General features: G+C 44.0%; 1 protein-coding gene across 1 annotated transcript; it reads left to right on the top strand.

Moving 5' to 3' along the window:
* Window positions 1-1,183: 1,183 nt before the first annotated feature.
* LOC311237777 (putative cationic amino acid transporter) lies at window positions 1,184-19,345 on the top strand (the record flags this gene model as incomplete). Its single annotated transcript, XM_084325755.1, has 7 exons — window positions 1,184-1,484; window positions 10,425-10,661; window positions 11,343-11,560; window positions 14,134-14,280; window positions 16,287-16,495; window positions 17,192-17,955; window positions 18,939-19,345. The coding sequence occupies 7 exons, from the start codon at window positions 1,184-1,186 to the stop codon at window positions 19,343-19,345; spliced, it is 2,283 nt and encodes a 760-aa protein (XP_084181881.1).
* Between the last annotated feature and the right edge of the window lie 7 nt (window positions 19,346-19,352).

Genomic DNA, 19,352 nt, shown 5'->3' with positions numbered 1-19,352 from the left:
CATACAGAGTACAGAATACTTTGCATGAAATGTTTCTTTCTGTGTTGCTCCTGAGAGTGTGCTAGATAATAACAAGATAGTATAAAATAAGTATAATACGTATAAAATAGAAAGTCAAGAAGTCAAGTACGTAAACAAGTGTAAACAACAAAATTGTTCAGTGTATATATATACAGTATGTACAGCTGGTACAAAAATGGTGCGGTATAGCTTAGCTTGTGGTGCCACCTTGTAGTGGTGAGGTGCAATAAGGAATGAGAATGATGTGCAATTTCCTTACCAATAATATAAATATAAAGTGTAAAGTGTGTCTAAAGTGGTAAAGTGGGTGCTACAGTGTGTTGTTTATTTAAGTGAGTGTGCGCTGTGGGTGTGTTGATGGTTTGCTTATTGTTCATTGTTCATTGAGCATCCTGATGGCCTGGGGATAGAAGCTCCTTCTGAGTCTCTCTGTGCTTGCCATGAGACTCCGGTATCGCTTGCCTGACCGCAGCAGTTCAAAGAGGCAGTTGTTTGGGTGGCTGGAGTCTTTTATTATTCTCTTAGCCTTGCCCATGCACCGCTTGTTGTAAATGTCTTGGAGAGTGGGAAGCCCCCCTCCAAGACAAGTGGTAGCCTAGTCTCTCAGCATGTATTGTGCTCATAAACCAGGGTCATGTGCTTCTCCCTTAGATAAACAACATATTTTACATATCCATTGTTTATCCCACTGTATTTCCAAGCTGGACATTGGAATGCATGGAAGTTGTAATGCCAATTTCCCATCTTCCGACCGCCGACTTTGAATGGACACAGCATCGCAATGCAGCACAGGCCTCTGTGCCCATTGCATAGAACTCCCATTTATTTCAATGCTACACACAACACTAGGAAGGAACTCCTATATCTCTGAGGGATGGGAGATCTCTGATAAACTGACTCATGTGGTCGTCCAACTCAAAGACATTGTTTCTGTCTCCTTTCTGTTCTTGTTTTCTTTTTCTTTTCTTTTTTTCCCCCAGAATGTCAGTGTTAATGCCGAGGGAGCCACTAACACCAACTGAGAACGGAGAGAAGAGGAAGAGGGAGAGAGAGGATAATGAGAAGGGTATAGTAGGCTATTAGGGGGAAGAGTAGGGGAGAGAGAGAGAGAGAGAGAGAGTGAGAGAGAGAAGATACACATACACAGAAAGGGGGGGCAGTGATGGCAGGATGGCTGAGCCGGGTGGCCTGGGCCGACGCGTGGTACGGGACGTACTCCCGCCTGCTGCGGACCAAGCCCGTGGGGAGCATGGGTCAGGGGTCGAACGACCTCACCGAGATCACAGAGGGGTCGGGGGTCGGCCTGGCCAAGGTCCTGACGACCGTGGACCTGGTGTCACTAGGGGTGGGGAGCTGTGTCGGCACAGGGATGTACGTGGTCGCCGGGCTTGTTGCCAAGGCGATGGCTGGGCCGGGCGTCATCCTATCCTTCATTATCGCAGCAATGGCCTCCATATTGTCAGGTGAGACGCAACAAAACACAAGACAGATTTCGATACCCTCATATTACTCTGTAATATGTCAGAGGTACAGTGTGTATTGGTTTTGGTGTGTATGTAGTACGTAAGTGTATTTTGTTTGTAGGTGTGTACGTAAGTGTATTTTGTTTGTAGGTGTGTACGTAGCTGTATTTTGTTTGTAGGTGTGTATTTAGGTGTATTTTGTTTGTAGGTGTGTACGTAAGTGTATTTTGTTTGTAGGTGTGTACGTAAGTGTATTTTGTTTGTAGGTGTGTATTTAGGTGTATTTTGTTTGTAGGTGTGTCCGTAGGAGTATTTTGGTTTGTAGGTGTGTATGTACAGTAGGTGTATTTTGTTTGTAGGTGTGTACGTAGGTCACTGATTCTTGAGAGTCGGGACAAAACACTTTTTAATATTATATTTTGAGAATGCACACTATATTGATTAGAGTTGTATATTCATGTGTAGATAAAGGTCTGAGCTATTTAACCATGTAAAGGTGCGGGCTCTACATAGAAAAACATTTTCAACAAATTCACATGTTTCCCTTTGAAACTTGATTTGTGTTAACTCCGTCAGACACACAAAAAAGTATATAATTCTAATTATTCCAGTCCAACAAGAATCTAAAGTTCTGAAGTATGTTGTAATAGTGTTTAGTTACTCTGGTATGCAATTAAATATAATATATAAACCTCAGGTGTAATTTCACACTATTCTGAAAACCCAGATTTAGAAATATTTGCATTTTCAAACTTTGTTTTTAATTTTGATATGATAAAAAAAAAGATCATTAAGTAAATAAGACAAGAGGATGAAGATCTGATGCTCCTTTATTACTTAAACAACATAAACTGAAGAAGGAATTTGTATTTTCCACAGAATTAACAAAAACAAACATCTGACGGTGTTGACAAAGATCTGACAGTGTTGACGAGAAACTGACAGAGTTGACAAAATTGTATATGCATCTCTGATAAATGAACACATGCATTTTTTTTTAAACAGATGGAAGTGACAATGATAAGAACTAATAACTCCTTGTCTTATACTGAACATTTTGTTAACTCAATTGTAATAACAACAAACTTTACATACACCGTTTCCAACTATTACAAAATGCACTGTTTCCAACAACAAAAACAGTAATGGAGACCAGGACCCCTTCTTCTCGTCCCTGTTTTCATCTACCTCCTCTACACAACTTCCTGATCTCCACTTTCTCACCCTGCACTTCTCCTCTTCATTTCCTTCTGCATTTCCGATTAGTTTCACTATGATGTCTTGAACTGGGCAGAAACAGAACCTTTTCTGTTGGACCATGGGGATGCAGAAATTCCACTTTCACATCTTGTTGATCAGTATCCACATCGATGGTCTTGGCTAGCCACCAGTGGTCATCATATTATGGCGGGCCATACTTTTGTGCAAACATGAATTTTAAAGAAATCTTAACATGAGGGGTGTCTAAAATATGTGTTTCTTGTGGGGAATTCAAATATAGGAAACATTTTCGGATATGATAACTCTAACTTACATCATTTTGGATTTCAAAATGGCAGATTTGACAATTTTTCACCCCTTCGCAGGGCCGGACTGGGGGAATTATTCAGGCCAGGAAATATAGTGCGAAGTATAGCCCAAGTCAGGCAAATTCTTAAGCAGGGGGTCTGGGGGTCCCCCACCAGGAAGATTTTTGTTACAAAGACTTAATTCCCTGCATGCTGGTGCAGGACTTTTAAAATGTTTACCCTTTAAATGCCATTGTTTGTGATGGCATCACAAATTATTGTTAAAAAAAACACACAAATTTAAATATTTTCAATATATCAAATGCAAAGTGGATTTTTCTGGGGGGGATTATTACAGGCTAATAATTGTTATAATCATCATGTGTCAATGATTAGCAACAACACTGATTTTGATGGATTTTTAGTTTTTGTAATGTCAGACTTAACAACTCTTATCAGAAAAGTTAGAGTATTTCATTTTTAATCTGACATTACAAGAAAAATTAAAACTTAAAATGGTTATGATCAGGACTGAAGTTGAATAAAAGATTTATGGGGGGAAAAAGTGACAGGGGATGATGATGATGCATGGTAACATTAGCTGTTAGCTAGTTAGCTTTTTTTTTTTTTTTCCCCTCTCTGCTCCATGCTTCCTCTTTTTTTCACTGTTGAAGTGTTGAAACATTTCATTTCCAGTAATTCCCATCTGAAATACAAGCAGTAAGCAGTATGTATTTTTCTCTCTTTCCCTCTCTGCTCCACCCTTCCTCTTTTCTCACTGTCCATTTTCAAGCGCAGGTTATGCTTGAAATGTTTTGTCTTTCGCTGTCTCTCCCTGTCATTTTGCAGAAGTGCCATCTGCCATTCCATTCGCCATCTCAACTGTCAATCAGTTGTATGGCCTGGTCCCACCTCCACCAATCACATGCGGCTCCCTTTGTGTGTGTGTGACAGACAGACAGAGCTCCCGATGGCTAGTCCGGGCCTTCGCCATACATGGATGCCAACATGAATCTGAAGGAAATCCTAACATGCAAGGTGTCTAAATGATGTGTTTCTTAATGGGGAATTTAAATATGAGTACATTTTTGGGATAGGATAACTCTAACCTACATCATTTTGTATTGCAAAATGTCCAAATGTACCCATCCCCTTTCGAAGATTTTAAAAGATATGGGAAATCATTTATAATGACAAAGCCATCATTAGCACTATCCATCATCACACATCGTCACACGTGCAGAGTTCAGGAAGAAATCCTGGACAGTCTGTGTTACACCCTGTATGAATGTTGGCTTTTTCTGAGGATGCTCCCTTTCTCTCATTAACTTGTAGGTTAACCCAAAGTCTTTCATTTGTTGAAGAAGACGATACTTTTTAAGAATCGTGCCTGATGACACACTCAGTGCTGGTTTTTTGGCTCCGTGGGCCAGGAGTTTGTTTGTTTGTCTTCAGCTCTCTTCTGAGGATGTGGTGGAATAGCAGGGCTTTTTGGATTTTCTGATTCCTTACTTTGCTTCCTGATAGCATAATCTTTGTTTCCGTGCCTGGAGAGTCCAGTGGTGATGTATTTGTAGCCTTTTTTCAGCACATTATTGTTTTTCTCAGGTTGTTTTGTTGCTTTGTTACATTTGTAATCTTCTCTTTTAAAGTTTGTATTTCTCTTGAATGACTTTTTCGTGTTTTACTTTGTTTCTGTTCCTGTCTGAGAGACTCTCTGCGCTGTCTGGCATTGTTATCTAGATTAGAATATCCTGATCTGGGGGGGTGTTTGCCTCCAGCACCGCACCTTCACAGGACCTTTTCTATCTGCACCTTTTCTGGACCTCTCTCCAATATTTTCTCCGATACCTCTGTGCCCTGTCTCCCATCTTGTCTATTTCTATAACTTTTTTGTCTTGAACCCTCTTTTTCCACCTTTGTCTTTCCTGCTCTTGCATGGCATGTTTGCTCTCTTCGTCACTGTGTAATTTTTCTCTTCTCTTTCATTGGTACTCTCTATTTCTTCTCCTTCGCTCCTCAACTGACAATTTCTGTCTAGCCATGCTTTCCTATAATACAAAAGTCATGAAAATGTATTAGAATAAGACTATAAAATCAGGTGTCTATTTACTAAACATGATTGATTGATTGATGTTAAAGCTGCAGTGCGTAGTTTCTACAACTAGATGTTGCAAACATCTTCACACTGGCTTGTGCAGACAAAATCCATGTTCAGTGGAAGCAGTGGGAGAAAATTCAAGAAGACAGTCATTCCAATAATCCTAGGGTATATTACAACTAGTGCTGTCAATCGATTAAAATATTTAATCGTGATTAATCGCATGATTGTCCATAGTTAACTCGTGATTAATCATGAATTAATCGCATTTTTTTTAACATATCTTTTTTTATCTACCTTAAACAGATATTTTTCAAGTTCCAAGTTTTATCTTATCAACATGAGTCAACAAATGCTTGCTTTATGCAGCCATTTAACACAAAATGATGACCCTCATGCATTGCATCAAATTCAAAACAGAGTGATGCACAAAATAACTTAAAAGAAAATAATAATTTATAACAATGAATAAAGTGTGCATGAAATAATAGGGGAAAGAAAACGTTAGGAACTTGTTACATTCACCCACACAAGGGCTGAGTAATCACACACCCCCCCTCTCTCTCTCACACACACTCTCCCGGCTCTCTTTCTCTCTTTGTTATGGTTTGTAACCGACCCCAATCGCACAACACAAGACAGGTATGATGGTTTGCCAAGAAACAGATATTTATTGAGAGACAGGGAAAAAGGGCACTGTCCCTTTAAGGGATAACACAAATACAGGAATATAACAAGAGGGGAAAAACTAGGTGCCTTTAAGAGGCGGGCAGGAAAAGGGAACACTAAGGGAAGGTTAATGAACGCTAGGGGAAACATTAAAGGAACGCTAGGGGAAGGTTAAAGGAACACTAGGGGAAGGTTAAAGGAACAGAGGAACTAGAGACTAGGAGAAGTCGGGACAAGGAGAGCTAGGGAACAGGAGAACTGGGGAACAGGAGAACTAGGGACAAGGAACTAGGTGGAACTAGAAGGGGAGAACTTGGGACCAGGAACTAGGTGGAACTAGAAAGGGGAGAAACAGGGACAGAGGGGACTGAGGCCCGCGGAGGCGGGCTGGGGAACAGGGAGGAACTGGGGACAGAGGACCGCGGAGGCGGGCTGGGGACAGGGAGGAACTGGGGACTGGTGGGAAAACATCTGGGCCGCTCTGCAGAACAGAGGAGAGGGTTAATATTCAAAGGGAACAAACAGAGCAGATGCAGAACAGTCCAAATAACAAAGTAACAAAGTAAATACTATCTTCGTGTGAACAAACACACAGTGGGAGATGAAATGTCCAAAATAATATCCACGAGAGAACAAAACAGAGTGGGAGATGAAATGTCCAAACTAATAACTAAGTGAGAACTAAAGGAGGCAATACGCTGGGTGAGTGACATCACAATCAAAACTCACCCAGGCGTATGCGTAATGGTACAGGAACAGCAGCGAGACGGGGGCAAGAGGCATTACGCTGGATGAGTGACATCACAATCAAAACTCACCCAGGCGTATGCGTAATGGTACAGGAAACAGCAGCGGGAACGGGGGCAAGAGGCATTACGCTGGATGAGTGACATCACAATCAAAACTCACCCAGGCGTATGCGTAATGGTACAGGGACAGCAGCGGGAACGGGGGCAAGAGGCATTACGCTGGATGAGTGACATCACAATCAAAACTCACCCAGGCGTATGCGTAAAGGTACAGGGACAGCAGCGGGAACGGGGGCAAAAGGCATTACGCTGAGTGAGTGACATCACAATCAAAACTCACCCAGGCGTATGCGTAAAGGTACAGGGACAGCAGCGGGAACGGGGGCAAGGGCACTACGCTGGGTGAGTGACATCACAATCAAACTCACCCAGGCGTATGCGTAAAGGTACAAGGACAGCAGCGGGGCGAGGGCATCGCCACCGGGTGGCTGGCTGTCCGAGCCGAGGAACAGAGTGCTGGAACAGTGGCGGTGGCGAGGGTGTCGTCCACCGGGTAGCCGACTGTCGGAGCCGAGGAACAGAGTGCTGGAACAGTGGCGGTGGCGAGGGTGTCGTCCACCGGGTAGCCGCTGTCGGAGCCGAGGAACAGAGTGCTGGAACAGTGGCGGTGGCGAGGGTGTCGTCCACCGGGTAGCCGCTGTCGGAGCCGAGGAACAGAGTGCGCGCCACACCTTGGTGTGCGCGTCGGAACAGTGGCGGTGGCGAGGGTGTCGTCCACCGGGTAGCCGCTGTCGGAGCCGAGGAACAGAGTGCGCGCCACACCTTGGTGTGCGCGTCGGAACAGTGGCGGTGGCGAGGGTGTCGTCCACCGGGTAGCCGCTGTCGGAGCCGAGGAACAGAGTGCGCGCCACACCTTGGTGTGCGCGTCGGAACAGTGGCGGTGGCGAGGGTGTCGTCCACCGGGTAGCCGCTGTCGGAGCCGAGGAACAGAGTGCGCGCCACACCTTGGTGTGCGCGTCGGAACCGAGAGACGCATCGGGGTGCGTCTGCGAGGAGGAGTGTGCCAAGCACGAGGATCTTTGGAAGATGCGCGTTGCGCGCTGGAGACTGGAGAGCGTGCCAAGCCCTTGAAGATGCGCGTTGCGCGCTGGAGACTGGAGAGCGTGCCAAGCCCTTGAAGATGCGCGTTGCGCGCTGGAGACTGGAGAGCGTGCCAAGCCCGAGGGTCCGGAAGATGCGCGTTGGTCTAGATGTGCGTCAGGACGAACAGCTGCGCTGGGGTCTGCAGTGGAACGCTGGGGTGCCTCCCGTGGAAGTTACAGGGAGCGCAGAACAGTCTCCTCCACAGGCTACGGCGACAGCAGACGAAGGCTGGAGCAAAACATCTCAAGGCTGGAGAAATCCATATACAGCATTGGTAGACCAGAGGATCTCCCGAAAGAGTCTAGATGTTAGAGAATATGACTCAGCATGAATACAACACGACCCCACGCCGAAACGAGGGGAAGAGCCCTGGTATTTAAAGCCCACAGGGGAACTAATTAGCCTGCCACCACAGGTGCGAGAGGTAATTGATAATAGTCCAGGTGTGGCCACTGAGAGTAAACGAGAGTAAAGAACGAGAGGGTGGGGGCTAGAGAGAGTGAGTGAGAAGGGAATTTCTAACAGTAGGCTTAAAGAAAACAGAGAAAGTTGGTGAGCAGCGGACAAAACCTCACACTCTTGCCCCTTCCTAATCTCTCTCACCCCCCTCTCTCTATATATATATCTCACACACACACACATACACTTCAGAAACAAACATAGTATCAATGAGAGCATCAATAATACACCTGAGTGAAGTCTAGTAATAAAAAAATAATAATAATCTTAAAAGTTAATCGTGAGTTTAAAAAAAATAGTGGCGTTAATAGAATCGGGCGATAACGCGTTAATACTGTGTTAACTTTGACATCCTTAATTACAACTGATAAGATTGTGACAACTGACTAGCAAAGAATTATCCTGTTGATCACTCCATACCATAATGTATTATACTATGGATGGAAAGTCAGAGAAAGGATGATGCAGCAATCTAGACACACATGAACCAGTCCTATATTAAGAATTATTATAAAGATATTAAGATGAAATCAAATCAAATCAAATTTATTTGTAAGGCCCGACAACACACGTTAATGTCCCCATGGGCCGTACACGTCTTCTTTAAACAAGTCAAGAAGAAACATAACAATAAGTCAAGAACAGAACAAGAACACCATAAGGTCCAACAAATTTAAAATAAATGCAAATAAATGAAAGAATGCAAGCACTCCCAGACATACCCCACGCGAAGGTAAGGAAAAACTCACTAAAACCTAACAAATATCCACAGTTTACCACCGTGCACCTTTGCTCTGATGATCTAAGTAAACAGTATAATAACAAGAATAACTGTTTTCTTCTGTCTTGTATCCCTTCTGGGATATGAAAGGGCAACATGGAACTCCTTCCCCGCTCTATAAGAGGCAAGAGTGTAGATGTTTGGTAGTGAAAACTACACACTGCACCATATTTTACATCAATCAATCAATCAACGTAGACAAGTGATATATTTATATTTATTTATTAACACATGTGCTGGGAAAGTAAGACAATTATTCAATAAGCAGACCACAGCCTGCCCATGCTCTAATGCATGCTATTATATGCACACTTCTGTGCAGATAAAACTCTGAAATAACATTTAAATCCTTTACCATGTTCAAAAATAGTATAATGATAGCATATTATGAGGTTATTGATGGATTTGTCAACTCCGTCAGCTTACACGTCAACTCCGTCAGACACACAATCTGATGGAGTTGACGTCTGACAGAGTTGACAAAAGGGCACACATTTTCCCTCCAAGCCTGTATTGTGCACTGCAGCTAGCTAGTTTTTTGGCAGTTGCTAGCTGTCTTAATAATCTCACTGAAACACTTGAATTCAATCCACTATTGTTTTTTTTAAAGTATAATAACGGAGAGACGGTGTTGACATGTTCCAGCTGTGACCATCGGAATATTGACATTGTTTGTCTAAAATATCAAAAAGTGTAAAACTTACCAGACCATGTGTGGTAGTGTTGCATTCACCACATTCAGGGGAAGGAAAAGGGGTCCTCAGGGATAGAGCTAGCCATGCTATTGCCTGATTTAATTAGGTTTATGAAAAGGTCTGACAGAGTTGACATAAACTGAGGACCCAACTTTGATAGGTAGATTTCTATGGGCAATATTATTTGAGTTTCATGGCATGCATTGTTTTATACATGTATAACCCTTATCTTTGATTTGATATGTATGTTTTCACACGTGGAGAGGTCTTTCAAGCTTTTTTGGGCTGGTCAATAATGTGACCCCTTGCTGAGGACAAGGTAATTAACATGGGAGCTTCTAACCACAGATTATACATTTAAACAAATATCCCCCAAAAAACAAATATATGTGCTAAAACATAACATCACTATACACAATACCTTTAGATGTAACTTTGTCAGTATGTCAATCATTATGAATTTCTTTATTTTTTATATAAATTAGACTTTTCTATGTAGGACATGTTTTGTCCCAACTCTCAAGAATCAGTGAGGTGTATTTAGTTTGTAGGTGTGTATTTAGGTGTATTTTGTTTGTAGGTGTGTCCGTAGGAGTATTTTGGTTTGTAGGTGTGTACGTACAGTAGGTGTATTTTGTTTGTAGGTGTGTACGTACAGTAGGTGTATTTTGTTTGTAGGTGTGTACGAGATTGCTATCTCTGTGCACTGTACGTCCGGTCCTGTTGTCATTGTACCATACTCTGTACCTATACATTTCGTCACCAAGACAAAACCGCCTGTGCGTTCATTGTATTCGATGAATAAGAAAGTGCTTTCTGATCATTGTCATTGAAGGGGTGTGTTATGCCGAGTTTGGCGTCCGAGTGCCGAAGACAACGGGCTCCGCCTACACCTACAGCTACGTGACGGTCGGGGAGTTCGTGGCCTTCTTCATTGGCTGGAACCTGATCCTGGAGTACCTGATTGGCACGGCGGCCGGGGCGTCCGCCCTCAGCAGCATGTTCGACTCGCTGGCCAATCACACCATCAGCAACTACATGATAACACACCTGGGAACCATCAGAGGCCTGGGTCAGTAGTAGACATCAGGGGTGCCAGGGAATGATTAGACATACGCGTGTGTGTGTGTGTGTGTGTGTGTGTGTGTGTGTGTGTGTGTGTGTGTGTGTGTGTGTGTGTGTGTGTGTGTGTGTGTGTGCGTGTGCGTGTGCGTGTGTGCGTGTGTGTGTGTCTGTGTCTGATTGTCTGTCTGTTCATCCGTCTCTCTCTCTCTCATGCAGACAGACAGACAGACAGACAGACAGACAGACAGACAGACAGACAGACAGACAGACAGACAGACAGACAGAGACAGACAGACAGACAGACAGACAGACAGACAGACAGACAGACAGACAGACAGACAGACAGACAGACAGACAGACAGACAGACAGACAGACAGACAGACAGACAGACAGACAGACAGACAGACAGACAGACAGACAGACAGACAGACAGACAGACAGACAGACAGACAGACAGACAGACACACACACACACACACACACACACACACACACACACACACACACACACACTCACACTCACACTCACACTCACACTCACACTCAAATACCATGTCCATATTAGAGTGTTGACTCTCTCTCTCTCTCTCTCTCTCTCTCTCTCTCTCTCTCTCTCTCTCTCTCTCTCTCTCTCTCTCTCTCTCTCTCTCTCTCTCTCTCCCTCTCCCTCTCCCTCTCTCTCACCAGGTAAAGGCGAGGACACGTACCCTGACCTGCTGGCTCTGCTGATCACCCTGCTGGTCACGGGGATCATAGCCATGGGCGTGCGCAACTCCGTGGGGTTCAACAACGTGCTGAACGTGGTCAACCTGGTGGTCTGGATCTTCATGGTCATCGCCGGCCTCTTCTTCCTCTCCGCCAGCAACTGGGAGAACGGCCAGTTCCTGCCCTACGGCTGGTCCGGGGTACGCTGCTGTGAACGTGGTGTGATCGTCGGGGACGTGGCGCAGGGTGAACCCCACCTGAACTCAAGCAGAGGCCTTGCGCAGAATGTCTGGGTGGTTCTCTTTCTTCCAACATGGCTGCCTGTAACCATTGGCAACCACATTGAAAGAAAAAGCCAAATTTCCGTGCAGTGGTAGAGTGGGTAAAACACCAGAAAAGCATGATATTACTGTGACTTATTTTTACAAGACGCAGTAATAAAACACCAAGTTATTAAATCTTTCTTGATATATCTTTCATATCAACTGTTATCTTCCAACCCAACATGGAGGAAAGAGGACTATTCTAAACATTCTGTGAAGGGCCTCTACTACCCACCATTTCTATGTGGAATAGAATAAAATAGAATAGTAGTGTTTAAAGGTGGATTTATGATGGCAATTCATAGTATGGATTACATTAGTAATACTACATTGTTAGATGAAAATTGGAATATTCGTTATTATGTCCTTCATGACAATGTAATATAAATCATGATTTTGTTTCAAATAAGGGACCCAAATTAGCTTTTTTGTGGTTGTTGTTGTTGTTGTCATGGGACCCAGGCTCATTGAAACATATCACAAGCATATTACTAGTGCTCCCATATGAATGGTACAATATATTACTGTAACAGCTTTCATGAAACATGTTGACTAGTTGAAAATGATGACTGACTTGACCTCCGCAACAAGTTAAAGAAAAGGGAGTGTAACTCAGTCCTAGGAATATGTTCCTAATGTTTTGTGGGGTGTACAGTATATATTAGTAAATAATAATAATAATAATAATAATAATAATAATAATAATAATAATAATAATAATAATAATAATAATAATATAATACACTTTATTTGTATAGCACCTTCCATACAAGAATTGCAGCCCAAACGGTAGTAAAAAATACATACAATGAGCATAAAATAGATAGAATAAAAGCAATGCAGAGAATAAGAAAAAGGGTAAAAACAATGCAGATAATAACAATACAAATTTACTTTGAAACGTAACAAGTCTTTCTTCCCGGCGGCCGGGTAGCGCAGCGGACAATGCGTCTGTCTACCACCGCAGAGACACTGGTATCGAATCCGGCTGTCAGCGGTCCCTCCGGCTTGGGCGGTCATCATACTGACACAATTGGCAGTGTCAGCGGGTGGGAAGCCGGTGGGTGGTATTCTGGTCGTTGTAAACAGCGACTCCTACAGGTTGGTCAGGGCGCCTGCACAGCGAGGGAAGGAACTGGGTAAGATAGTGTGATCCTCCCACGCGCTACACTTCACCAATGAGAGTCCGCGCTGTCAGGTGAAAAGAGGCTGCTATCTGTCTCTTATGTATCGGAGGAAGCATCTGATAGACTGCAGGGCTCCCTAGACCGACCAGTGGGGGGCACATGCGCGCAATGACCAGGAAGGGGAGGGGGGAATTGGCATAACGACTAAATTGGGATGGGAGAAAAATACAGAAAAAGTGGCTAAAAAAAACAATTCTTTCTTCCCGTTAGATTGTCACACAATTTAGAACCTTGCAGTCTTTCTTCCTGTTTGATACCCACCGTTTAGAACCTTGCAGTCTTTCTTCCTGCTTGATACCCACAGTTTAGAACCTTGCAGTCTTTCTTCCTGCTTGATACCCACAGTTTAGAACCTTGCAGTCTTTCTTCCTGCTTGATACCCACAGTTTAGAACCTTGCAGTCTTTCTTCCTGTTTGATACCCACAGTTTAGAACCTTGCAGTCTTTTTTCCTGCTTGATACCCACAGTTTAAAACCTGACAGTCTTTCTTGAATTGTACACCATTTCCTAATTATGAGAGGCAAGTATGTTTGTTGCATTCTCCACATGTTTTTACGTGCGGGTGGCAGATTGCGGGTGGCTGATGATATGAATTCTATACCGATACCGATCTGGCGCCATTCATACCGACTGATTCCGACCAGAAGTCAAGTTGTGTTATTCTGGGTGTTGGAGTTGACTGCTATAGATAACATTTGTATGTAGAGTAATCTTTTTTAAATGTTTATAATACATCCACAGAGCTTTTAGAAATGTACGTAAAAGTAATGCTTTTCCTCGCGTGCATGTATCCCCTCCCTACTTCCCATTTCCCCACATGGAATGCACCTGATTGGATAAATGACATGCTGGTGCTCTATCTATAGCATCTAGTCAGTGGCTGAATGTTATCTATAGCACCTTTAAGCCATTTCAGTTAAAAAGGGCACATCTGACTGGTTTCCCTTTGGATTAAATTACACTGCTGGTAGAGACGCTGCCAACCTACTGTAGGATAACATTTACTTGTCAAATTGGAATCAATTGATGTGTCGTCAGATGATAGAAACATAAGGTCTAGGTTGAAAATAATCAGACTTATTCTATAATGTTTCACTAATTATACAACCTGGACACCCCATTTAACTGAATGGTTTGGAATACTTTTGAGGGGGGGGGGGGGGGGGGCGGGCGTGAAAATGGTGGTGTGGTCCACCATGGCTAATTGCCATGTGAACAAATGGGCATTCCTGTAACCACGGTGATCTCTTGACCCTGTGCAGGTGATGCAGGGCGCAGCCACCTGTTTCTACGCCTTCATTGGCTTCGACATCATCGCCACGACAGGAGAGGAGGCCAAGGACCCCAACACCTCCATCCCCTACGCAATCACCGCCTCGCTCGTCACCTGCCTCACCGCCTACGTTTCAGTTAGGACCCACACACGCACGCACGCACGCACGCACGCACGCACGCACGCACGCACGCACGCACACACGCACACACACACACACACACACACACACACACACACACACATACACACACACACGCGGCAATTCCTACTCCATAGAGGCCTTGCACAGAATGTTTGTGTAGGTCTCTATCTTCCAGCATGGCTGCCTGTAACATAGCAATCATGGTAAAGGGTGCATTTATATAGCGTTTCTATCCAAAGCGCTTTACAATTTTTGTTCCTCACATTCACCGATTCACTCACACATTCACACACAGACGGCGGAGGCAACCACGCAAGGCGCCAACCGGCACATCGGGAGCAATTAGGGGTTAAGTGTCTTGCTCAAGGACACTTCGACACGCTGCCTGGGAGGAGCAGGAATCTAAACCATGCAGGAACCTTCCGACTACCAGACGACCGCTCTACCTCCTGAGCCACTGTCGCCCCACTGGAAGAGAGAGAATTACACAAACATTCTGTGCAAGGCCTCTATTCCTGCACAATACCATGAACATACAGCAGACTCTGAAGGAGAGGAGCTCTGTAAATGGCAATTAATTTGTATTATTATTATTATTATTATTATTATTATTATTATTATTATTATTATTATTATTATTATTATTATTATTATTATTATTATTATTATTATTATTATTATTATTATTATTATTATTATTATTATTATTATTATTATTATTATTATTATTATTATTATTATTATTATTATTATTATTATTATTATTATTATTATTATTATTATTATTATTATTATTATTATTATTATTATTATTATTATTATTATTATTATTATTATTATTATTATTATTATTATTATTATTATTATTATTATTATTATTATTATTATTATTATTATTATTATTATTATTATTATTATTATTATTATTATTATTATTATTATTATTATTATTATTATTATTATTATTATATTATTATTATTATTATTATTATTATTATTATTATTATTATTATTATTATTATTATTATTATTATTATTATTATTATTATTATTATTATTATTTATTATTATTATTATTATTATTATTATTATTATTATTATTATTATTATTATTATTATTATTATTATTATTATTATTATTATTATTATTATTATTATTATTATTATTATTATTATTATTATTATTATTATTATTATTATTATTATTATTATTATTATTATTATTATTATTATTATTATTATTATTATTATTATTATTATTATTATTATTATTATTATTATTATTATTATTATTATTATTATTATTATTATTATTATTATTATTATTATTATTATTATTATTATTATTATTATTATTATTATTATTATTATTATTATTATTATTATTATTATTATTATTATTATTATTATTATTATTATTATTATTATTATTATTATTATTATTATTATTATTATTATTATTATTATTATTATTATTATTATTATACATGTTTTGCTCAATCATGTATTTCTACAATCAATTACAACTTATAAAATTGCCAATTTTACATTGGCTTATATACTGTAGCATCTGCTAATAACGACTCACCAACTCGGTTGCTTTTGCCGGTTTATTATTACCGAAATACTTGAACTGGGTGCATCACCTCTGCAGGTACCATCTCAGACTCACTCAAAGACTCTCTGTCGGTCAGCCCCTACCCCCTCCTCCACTCCACCAACCCGCAGGCAGCGTCACCTGCCAGCCCCGGGTTGGTAGAGAGCAGAGTGACAGCCCGGCTGACCAATGACCTCAATACCAGGGTCGCTACAATACGTTTTCTGTAATTCCATCCTCCCCTGTCACATCCACTGGCCCCCACTGGCCCCCACCGGCCCCCACTGGCCCCCTTCAACCCCAGAGAGGGCAAAACAACACTATTAAAGGAGAAAGAGGAATTGATTTCAGATCCTTTATCTTCTTCTTACCCACTCTCCCTTCCCCTCTCCTCCTCCAGGTGAGCATGATCCTGACCCTGATGGTGCCCTACGACCTGATCGACGGCTCGGCGCCCCTCATGGAGATGTTTGCTGTGCACGGCTTCCTCTGGGGAAAGTACACGGTGGCCGTGGGCGGCATCGCGGGCCTCACCGTCTCCCTGCTGGGCTCTCTGTTCCCCATGCCCAGGGTCATCTACGCCATGGCCCGGGACGGACTGCTCTTCAGGTGACCAGCACGTCACACTTTGGACTTGTGGCTTTTTCTTGTGGCTGTTGATGTGTTATTTTTGTCTTTATTACACCTGCGCACACTAAGTACACTGGCAAGGGGGTATTGTGATCTGTGTGTGTGTGTGTGTGTGTGTGTGTGTGTGTGTGTGTGTGTGTGTGTGTCTCTGTGTCCACATTACTCTGCCATAACTCCTACAGTTTTGATCCGATGAAACTTCGCACATAGATTTGACAGGAGGCCAACAATGACCTGCATCCTCAGATATCTTTCAAATCGGTTGATTCCATTGAAATTAATATAAAGCTCAGGTTGCCGCAGGCTTTGCCTGAGTGATTGGGTGCAGGTGTGGGCATCTCTGTGAGTGGCATTCTAGTTGACCTATAGTATAGTATGTGTTCTCTTTTTCAAGCATTCTATTGACATCGCTAGGTACATTCAACCCTCAAGACGGCAATGATATTGAAAGCGCTGGCACACACACACACACACACACACACACACACACACACACACACACACACACACACACACACACACACACACACACACACACACACACACACACACACACACACACACACACACACACACACACACACACACACACACACACACACACACACGCACACACACACACACACACACACACACTGTGTTTGCACCACTGATATGATATAACCTACACGGCAGGTTCCTGGCCAACGTGTCCTCGGCGACCCACTCCCCCACGTGGGCCTGCCTGGTCTCGGGGAGCCTGGCGGCCCTGATGGCCCTGCTGGTCAGCCTGCGGGACCTGATCGAGATGATGTCCATCGGCACGCTGCTGGCCTACACCCTGGTCAGCGTGTGTGTGCTGCTGCTGCGCTACCAGCCCGACCCGGTCGACACGCTCACCTCGGGGGAGGGGGAGGGGGAGGGGGAGGAGGGGGGGGACGCCGGCGGCCCGAAGAAGCACCGCAGCGCCGAACGACGCGCGGCCGACGGCTCCTATCACGCCGGCGGCACCGAGGGAGAAAGCGACGACTCTGCGTTCAACACGGGCCCCTCCTCCCTGCTGAAGAGGCTCCTGGGAGGCCACTACTACACGCTGAGGGCGAGGCTGGGCATCCCCCATGCCTCGGCCCGGCCCACCCCCGCCACCGGGCGCACGGTGACCCGGTGCACCCTGGTCCTCTTCTTCCTCTCCTTCCTCCTCTGGGCCACGGTGATATTCGGCGTGGAGCAGGGGAGCGGCGCCGGGGCCGTGGTCTCGGGGCTCGTGGCCACGCTGATGGCCGGCGTCATGGCCTCGCTGCTGGCGGTGATCGTGCGGCAGCCGGAGAGCGGGCGGCGCCTGCCCTACATGGCGCCCTGCGTGCCGTTTGTCCCCGCGGCGGCGATAGTGGTCAACTCCTACCTCATGCTCAAACTGTCTCCCCTCACCTGGACCAGATTCGCCGTCTGGTGTTTCATCGGTGAGTATAGCGGAATACTGGTTATAAGTGTTAATCGTTTGCCAAGGACAAATGTGCCCGTTCTCGGATTTATATATTTTTAATATTATTTCGTTTTTTGGCATTATGTAAGCTATTTATTTTGCTCTCGTAATACTGGTTGGGGAGGTGCTCGAATGAGAATAGAACACGCCGTAGTTCAAGTGGCGTAGACAGACGTCGTTCTGTGTTACATCTGCAGTTGGTCGGCAGATGGAGAGAGAGGGGAAAGTTTCCCCCGACGTCTGGAATTCATGAGCAGCAGTGACTCCTCCCATGAGCAGCAGTGACTCCTCCCATGAGCAGCAGTGACTCCTCCCATGAGCAGCAGTGACTCCTCCCTGCTCAGCCCCCCCCCCCCTCTCCTCCCATCTCCTGTATCTCCACCAGCTATCTCCTCAGGTTACGCAACGTGTGCCTGCTACGAGGGGCACGAGAGTGTGTGTGTGTAAGATAAGATAAGATAAGATAAAATTATCCTTTATTAATCCCCTTGGGGAAATTCAGGTGTCAAAGCAGCATGGGGGGGAGGGGGATACAGGGAGGGGGGGGGATACAGAGCTTCACATTCCGATGATATACTATACAACTATAAGATACAATATAAAAAGTACAAAATATACAAGATACAAGATAGTACAAGATTTGAAGTGGTGTGCGTGTTGTGCAGAGAAAAGGAGTCATCTCTCTAGTTGTTCTCGAGTTCTGACGCCGTTCATTCTCCTGGCAGCAGAGCCGGCCGTCCGAGCCCTTGGTAGAAGAGCCTTGGGAGGGGTCTCCAGGATGGCTTCTAGCTTTTTCCTCATCCTCCTCTCAGCCACCACCTCTAGATTATCCAGCTCACCACCCACTACGGAGCTAGCCTTCTTCACCAGCTTGTTCAGCTTGCTGGCTACAGTAGAACTGGTAGACTGGTGTGTGTGTGTGTGTGTGTGTGTATTTGAACTGTTATGGTCGATCCCCAGGTTTACTGATCTACGGCGGCTACGGCATGTGGCACAGCTCGCTGGAGCTGAGCGCCCGCGAGGAACAGGCCCAGACCAGCACCTACCAGCGCTACGACGACAACCTCGACGACAGCTTCGCCCCCGACGACGAGCGCTCCGCCCCGAAGCAGCAGGAGGAGAAGCCCTATCAGGGCTGGTCCGCCCCGGAGGAGAGGGGCTTCGACTACCAGCAGCAGAGCCAGTACCACGAGGAGAACCAGTATGGAAATGAGGACGGAGAGCCGTATGAAAACCAGTTTGAGGACGGCGGTGATGGTAACCAGCGCGGCTACCAGTCAGGACCGGTGGACCAATACTCCTCCAGAGGTAGGAGGTCCAGAGGACAAGCCAATCCTGGCTTTGATGCAGAAGACCAGGAGGACTAAAGAATCA

The sequence above is a fragment of the Notolepis coatsorum genome (assembly GCF_963971535.1).
Source record: "Notolepis coatsorum genome assembly, chromosome: 12".
Lineage (NCBI taxonomy): Eukaryota > Metazoa > Chordata > Actinopteri > Aulopiformes > Paralepididae > Notolepis > Notolepis coatsorum.
This window is presented reverse-complemented; position numbering and strand designations above follow the sequence as displayed.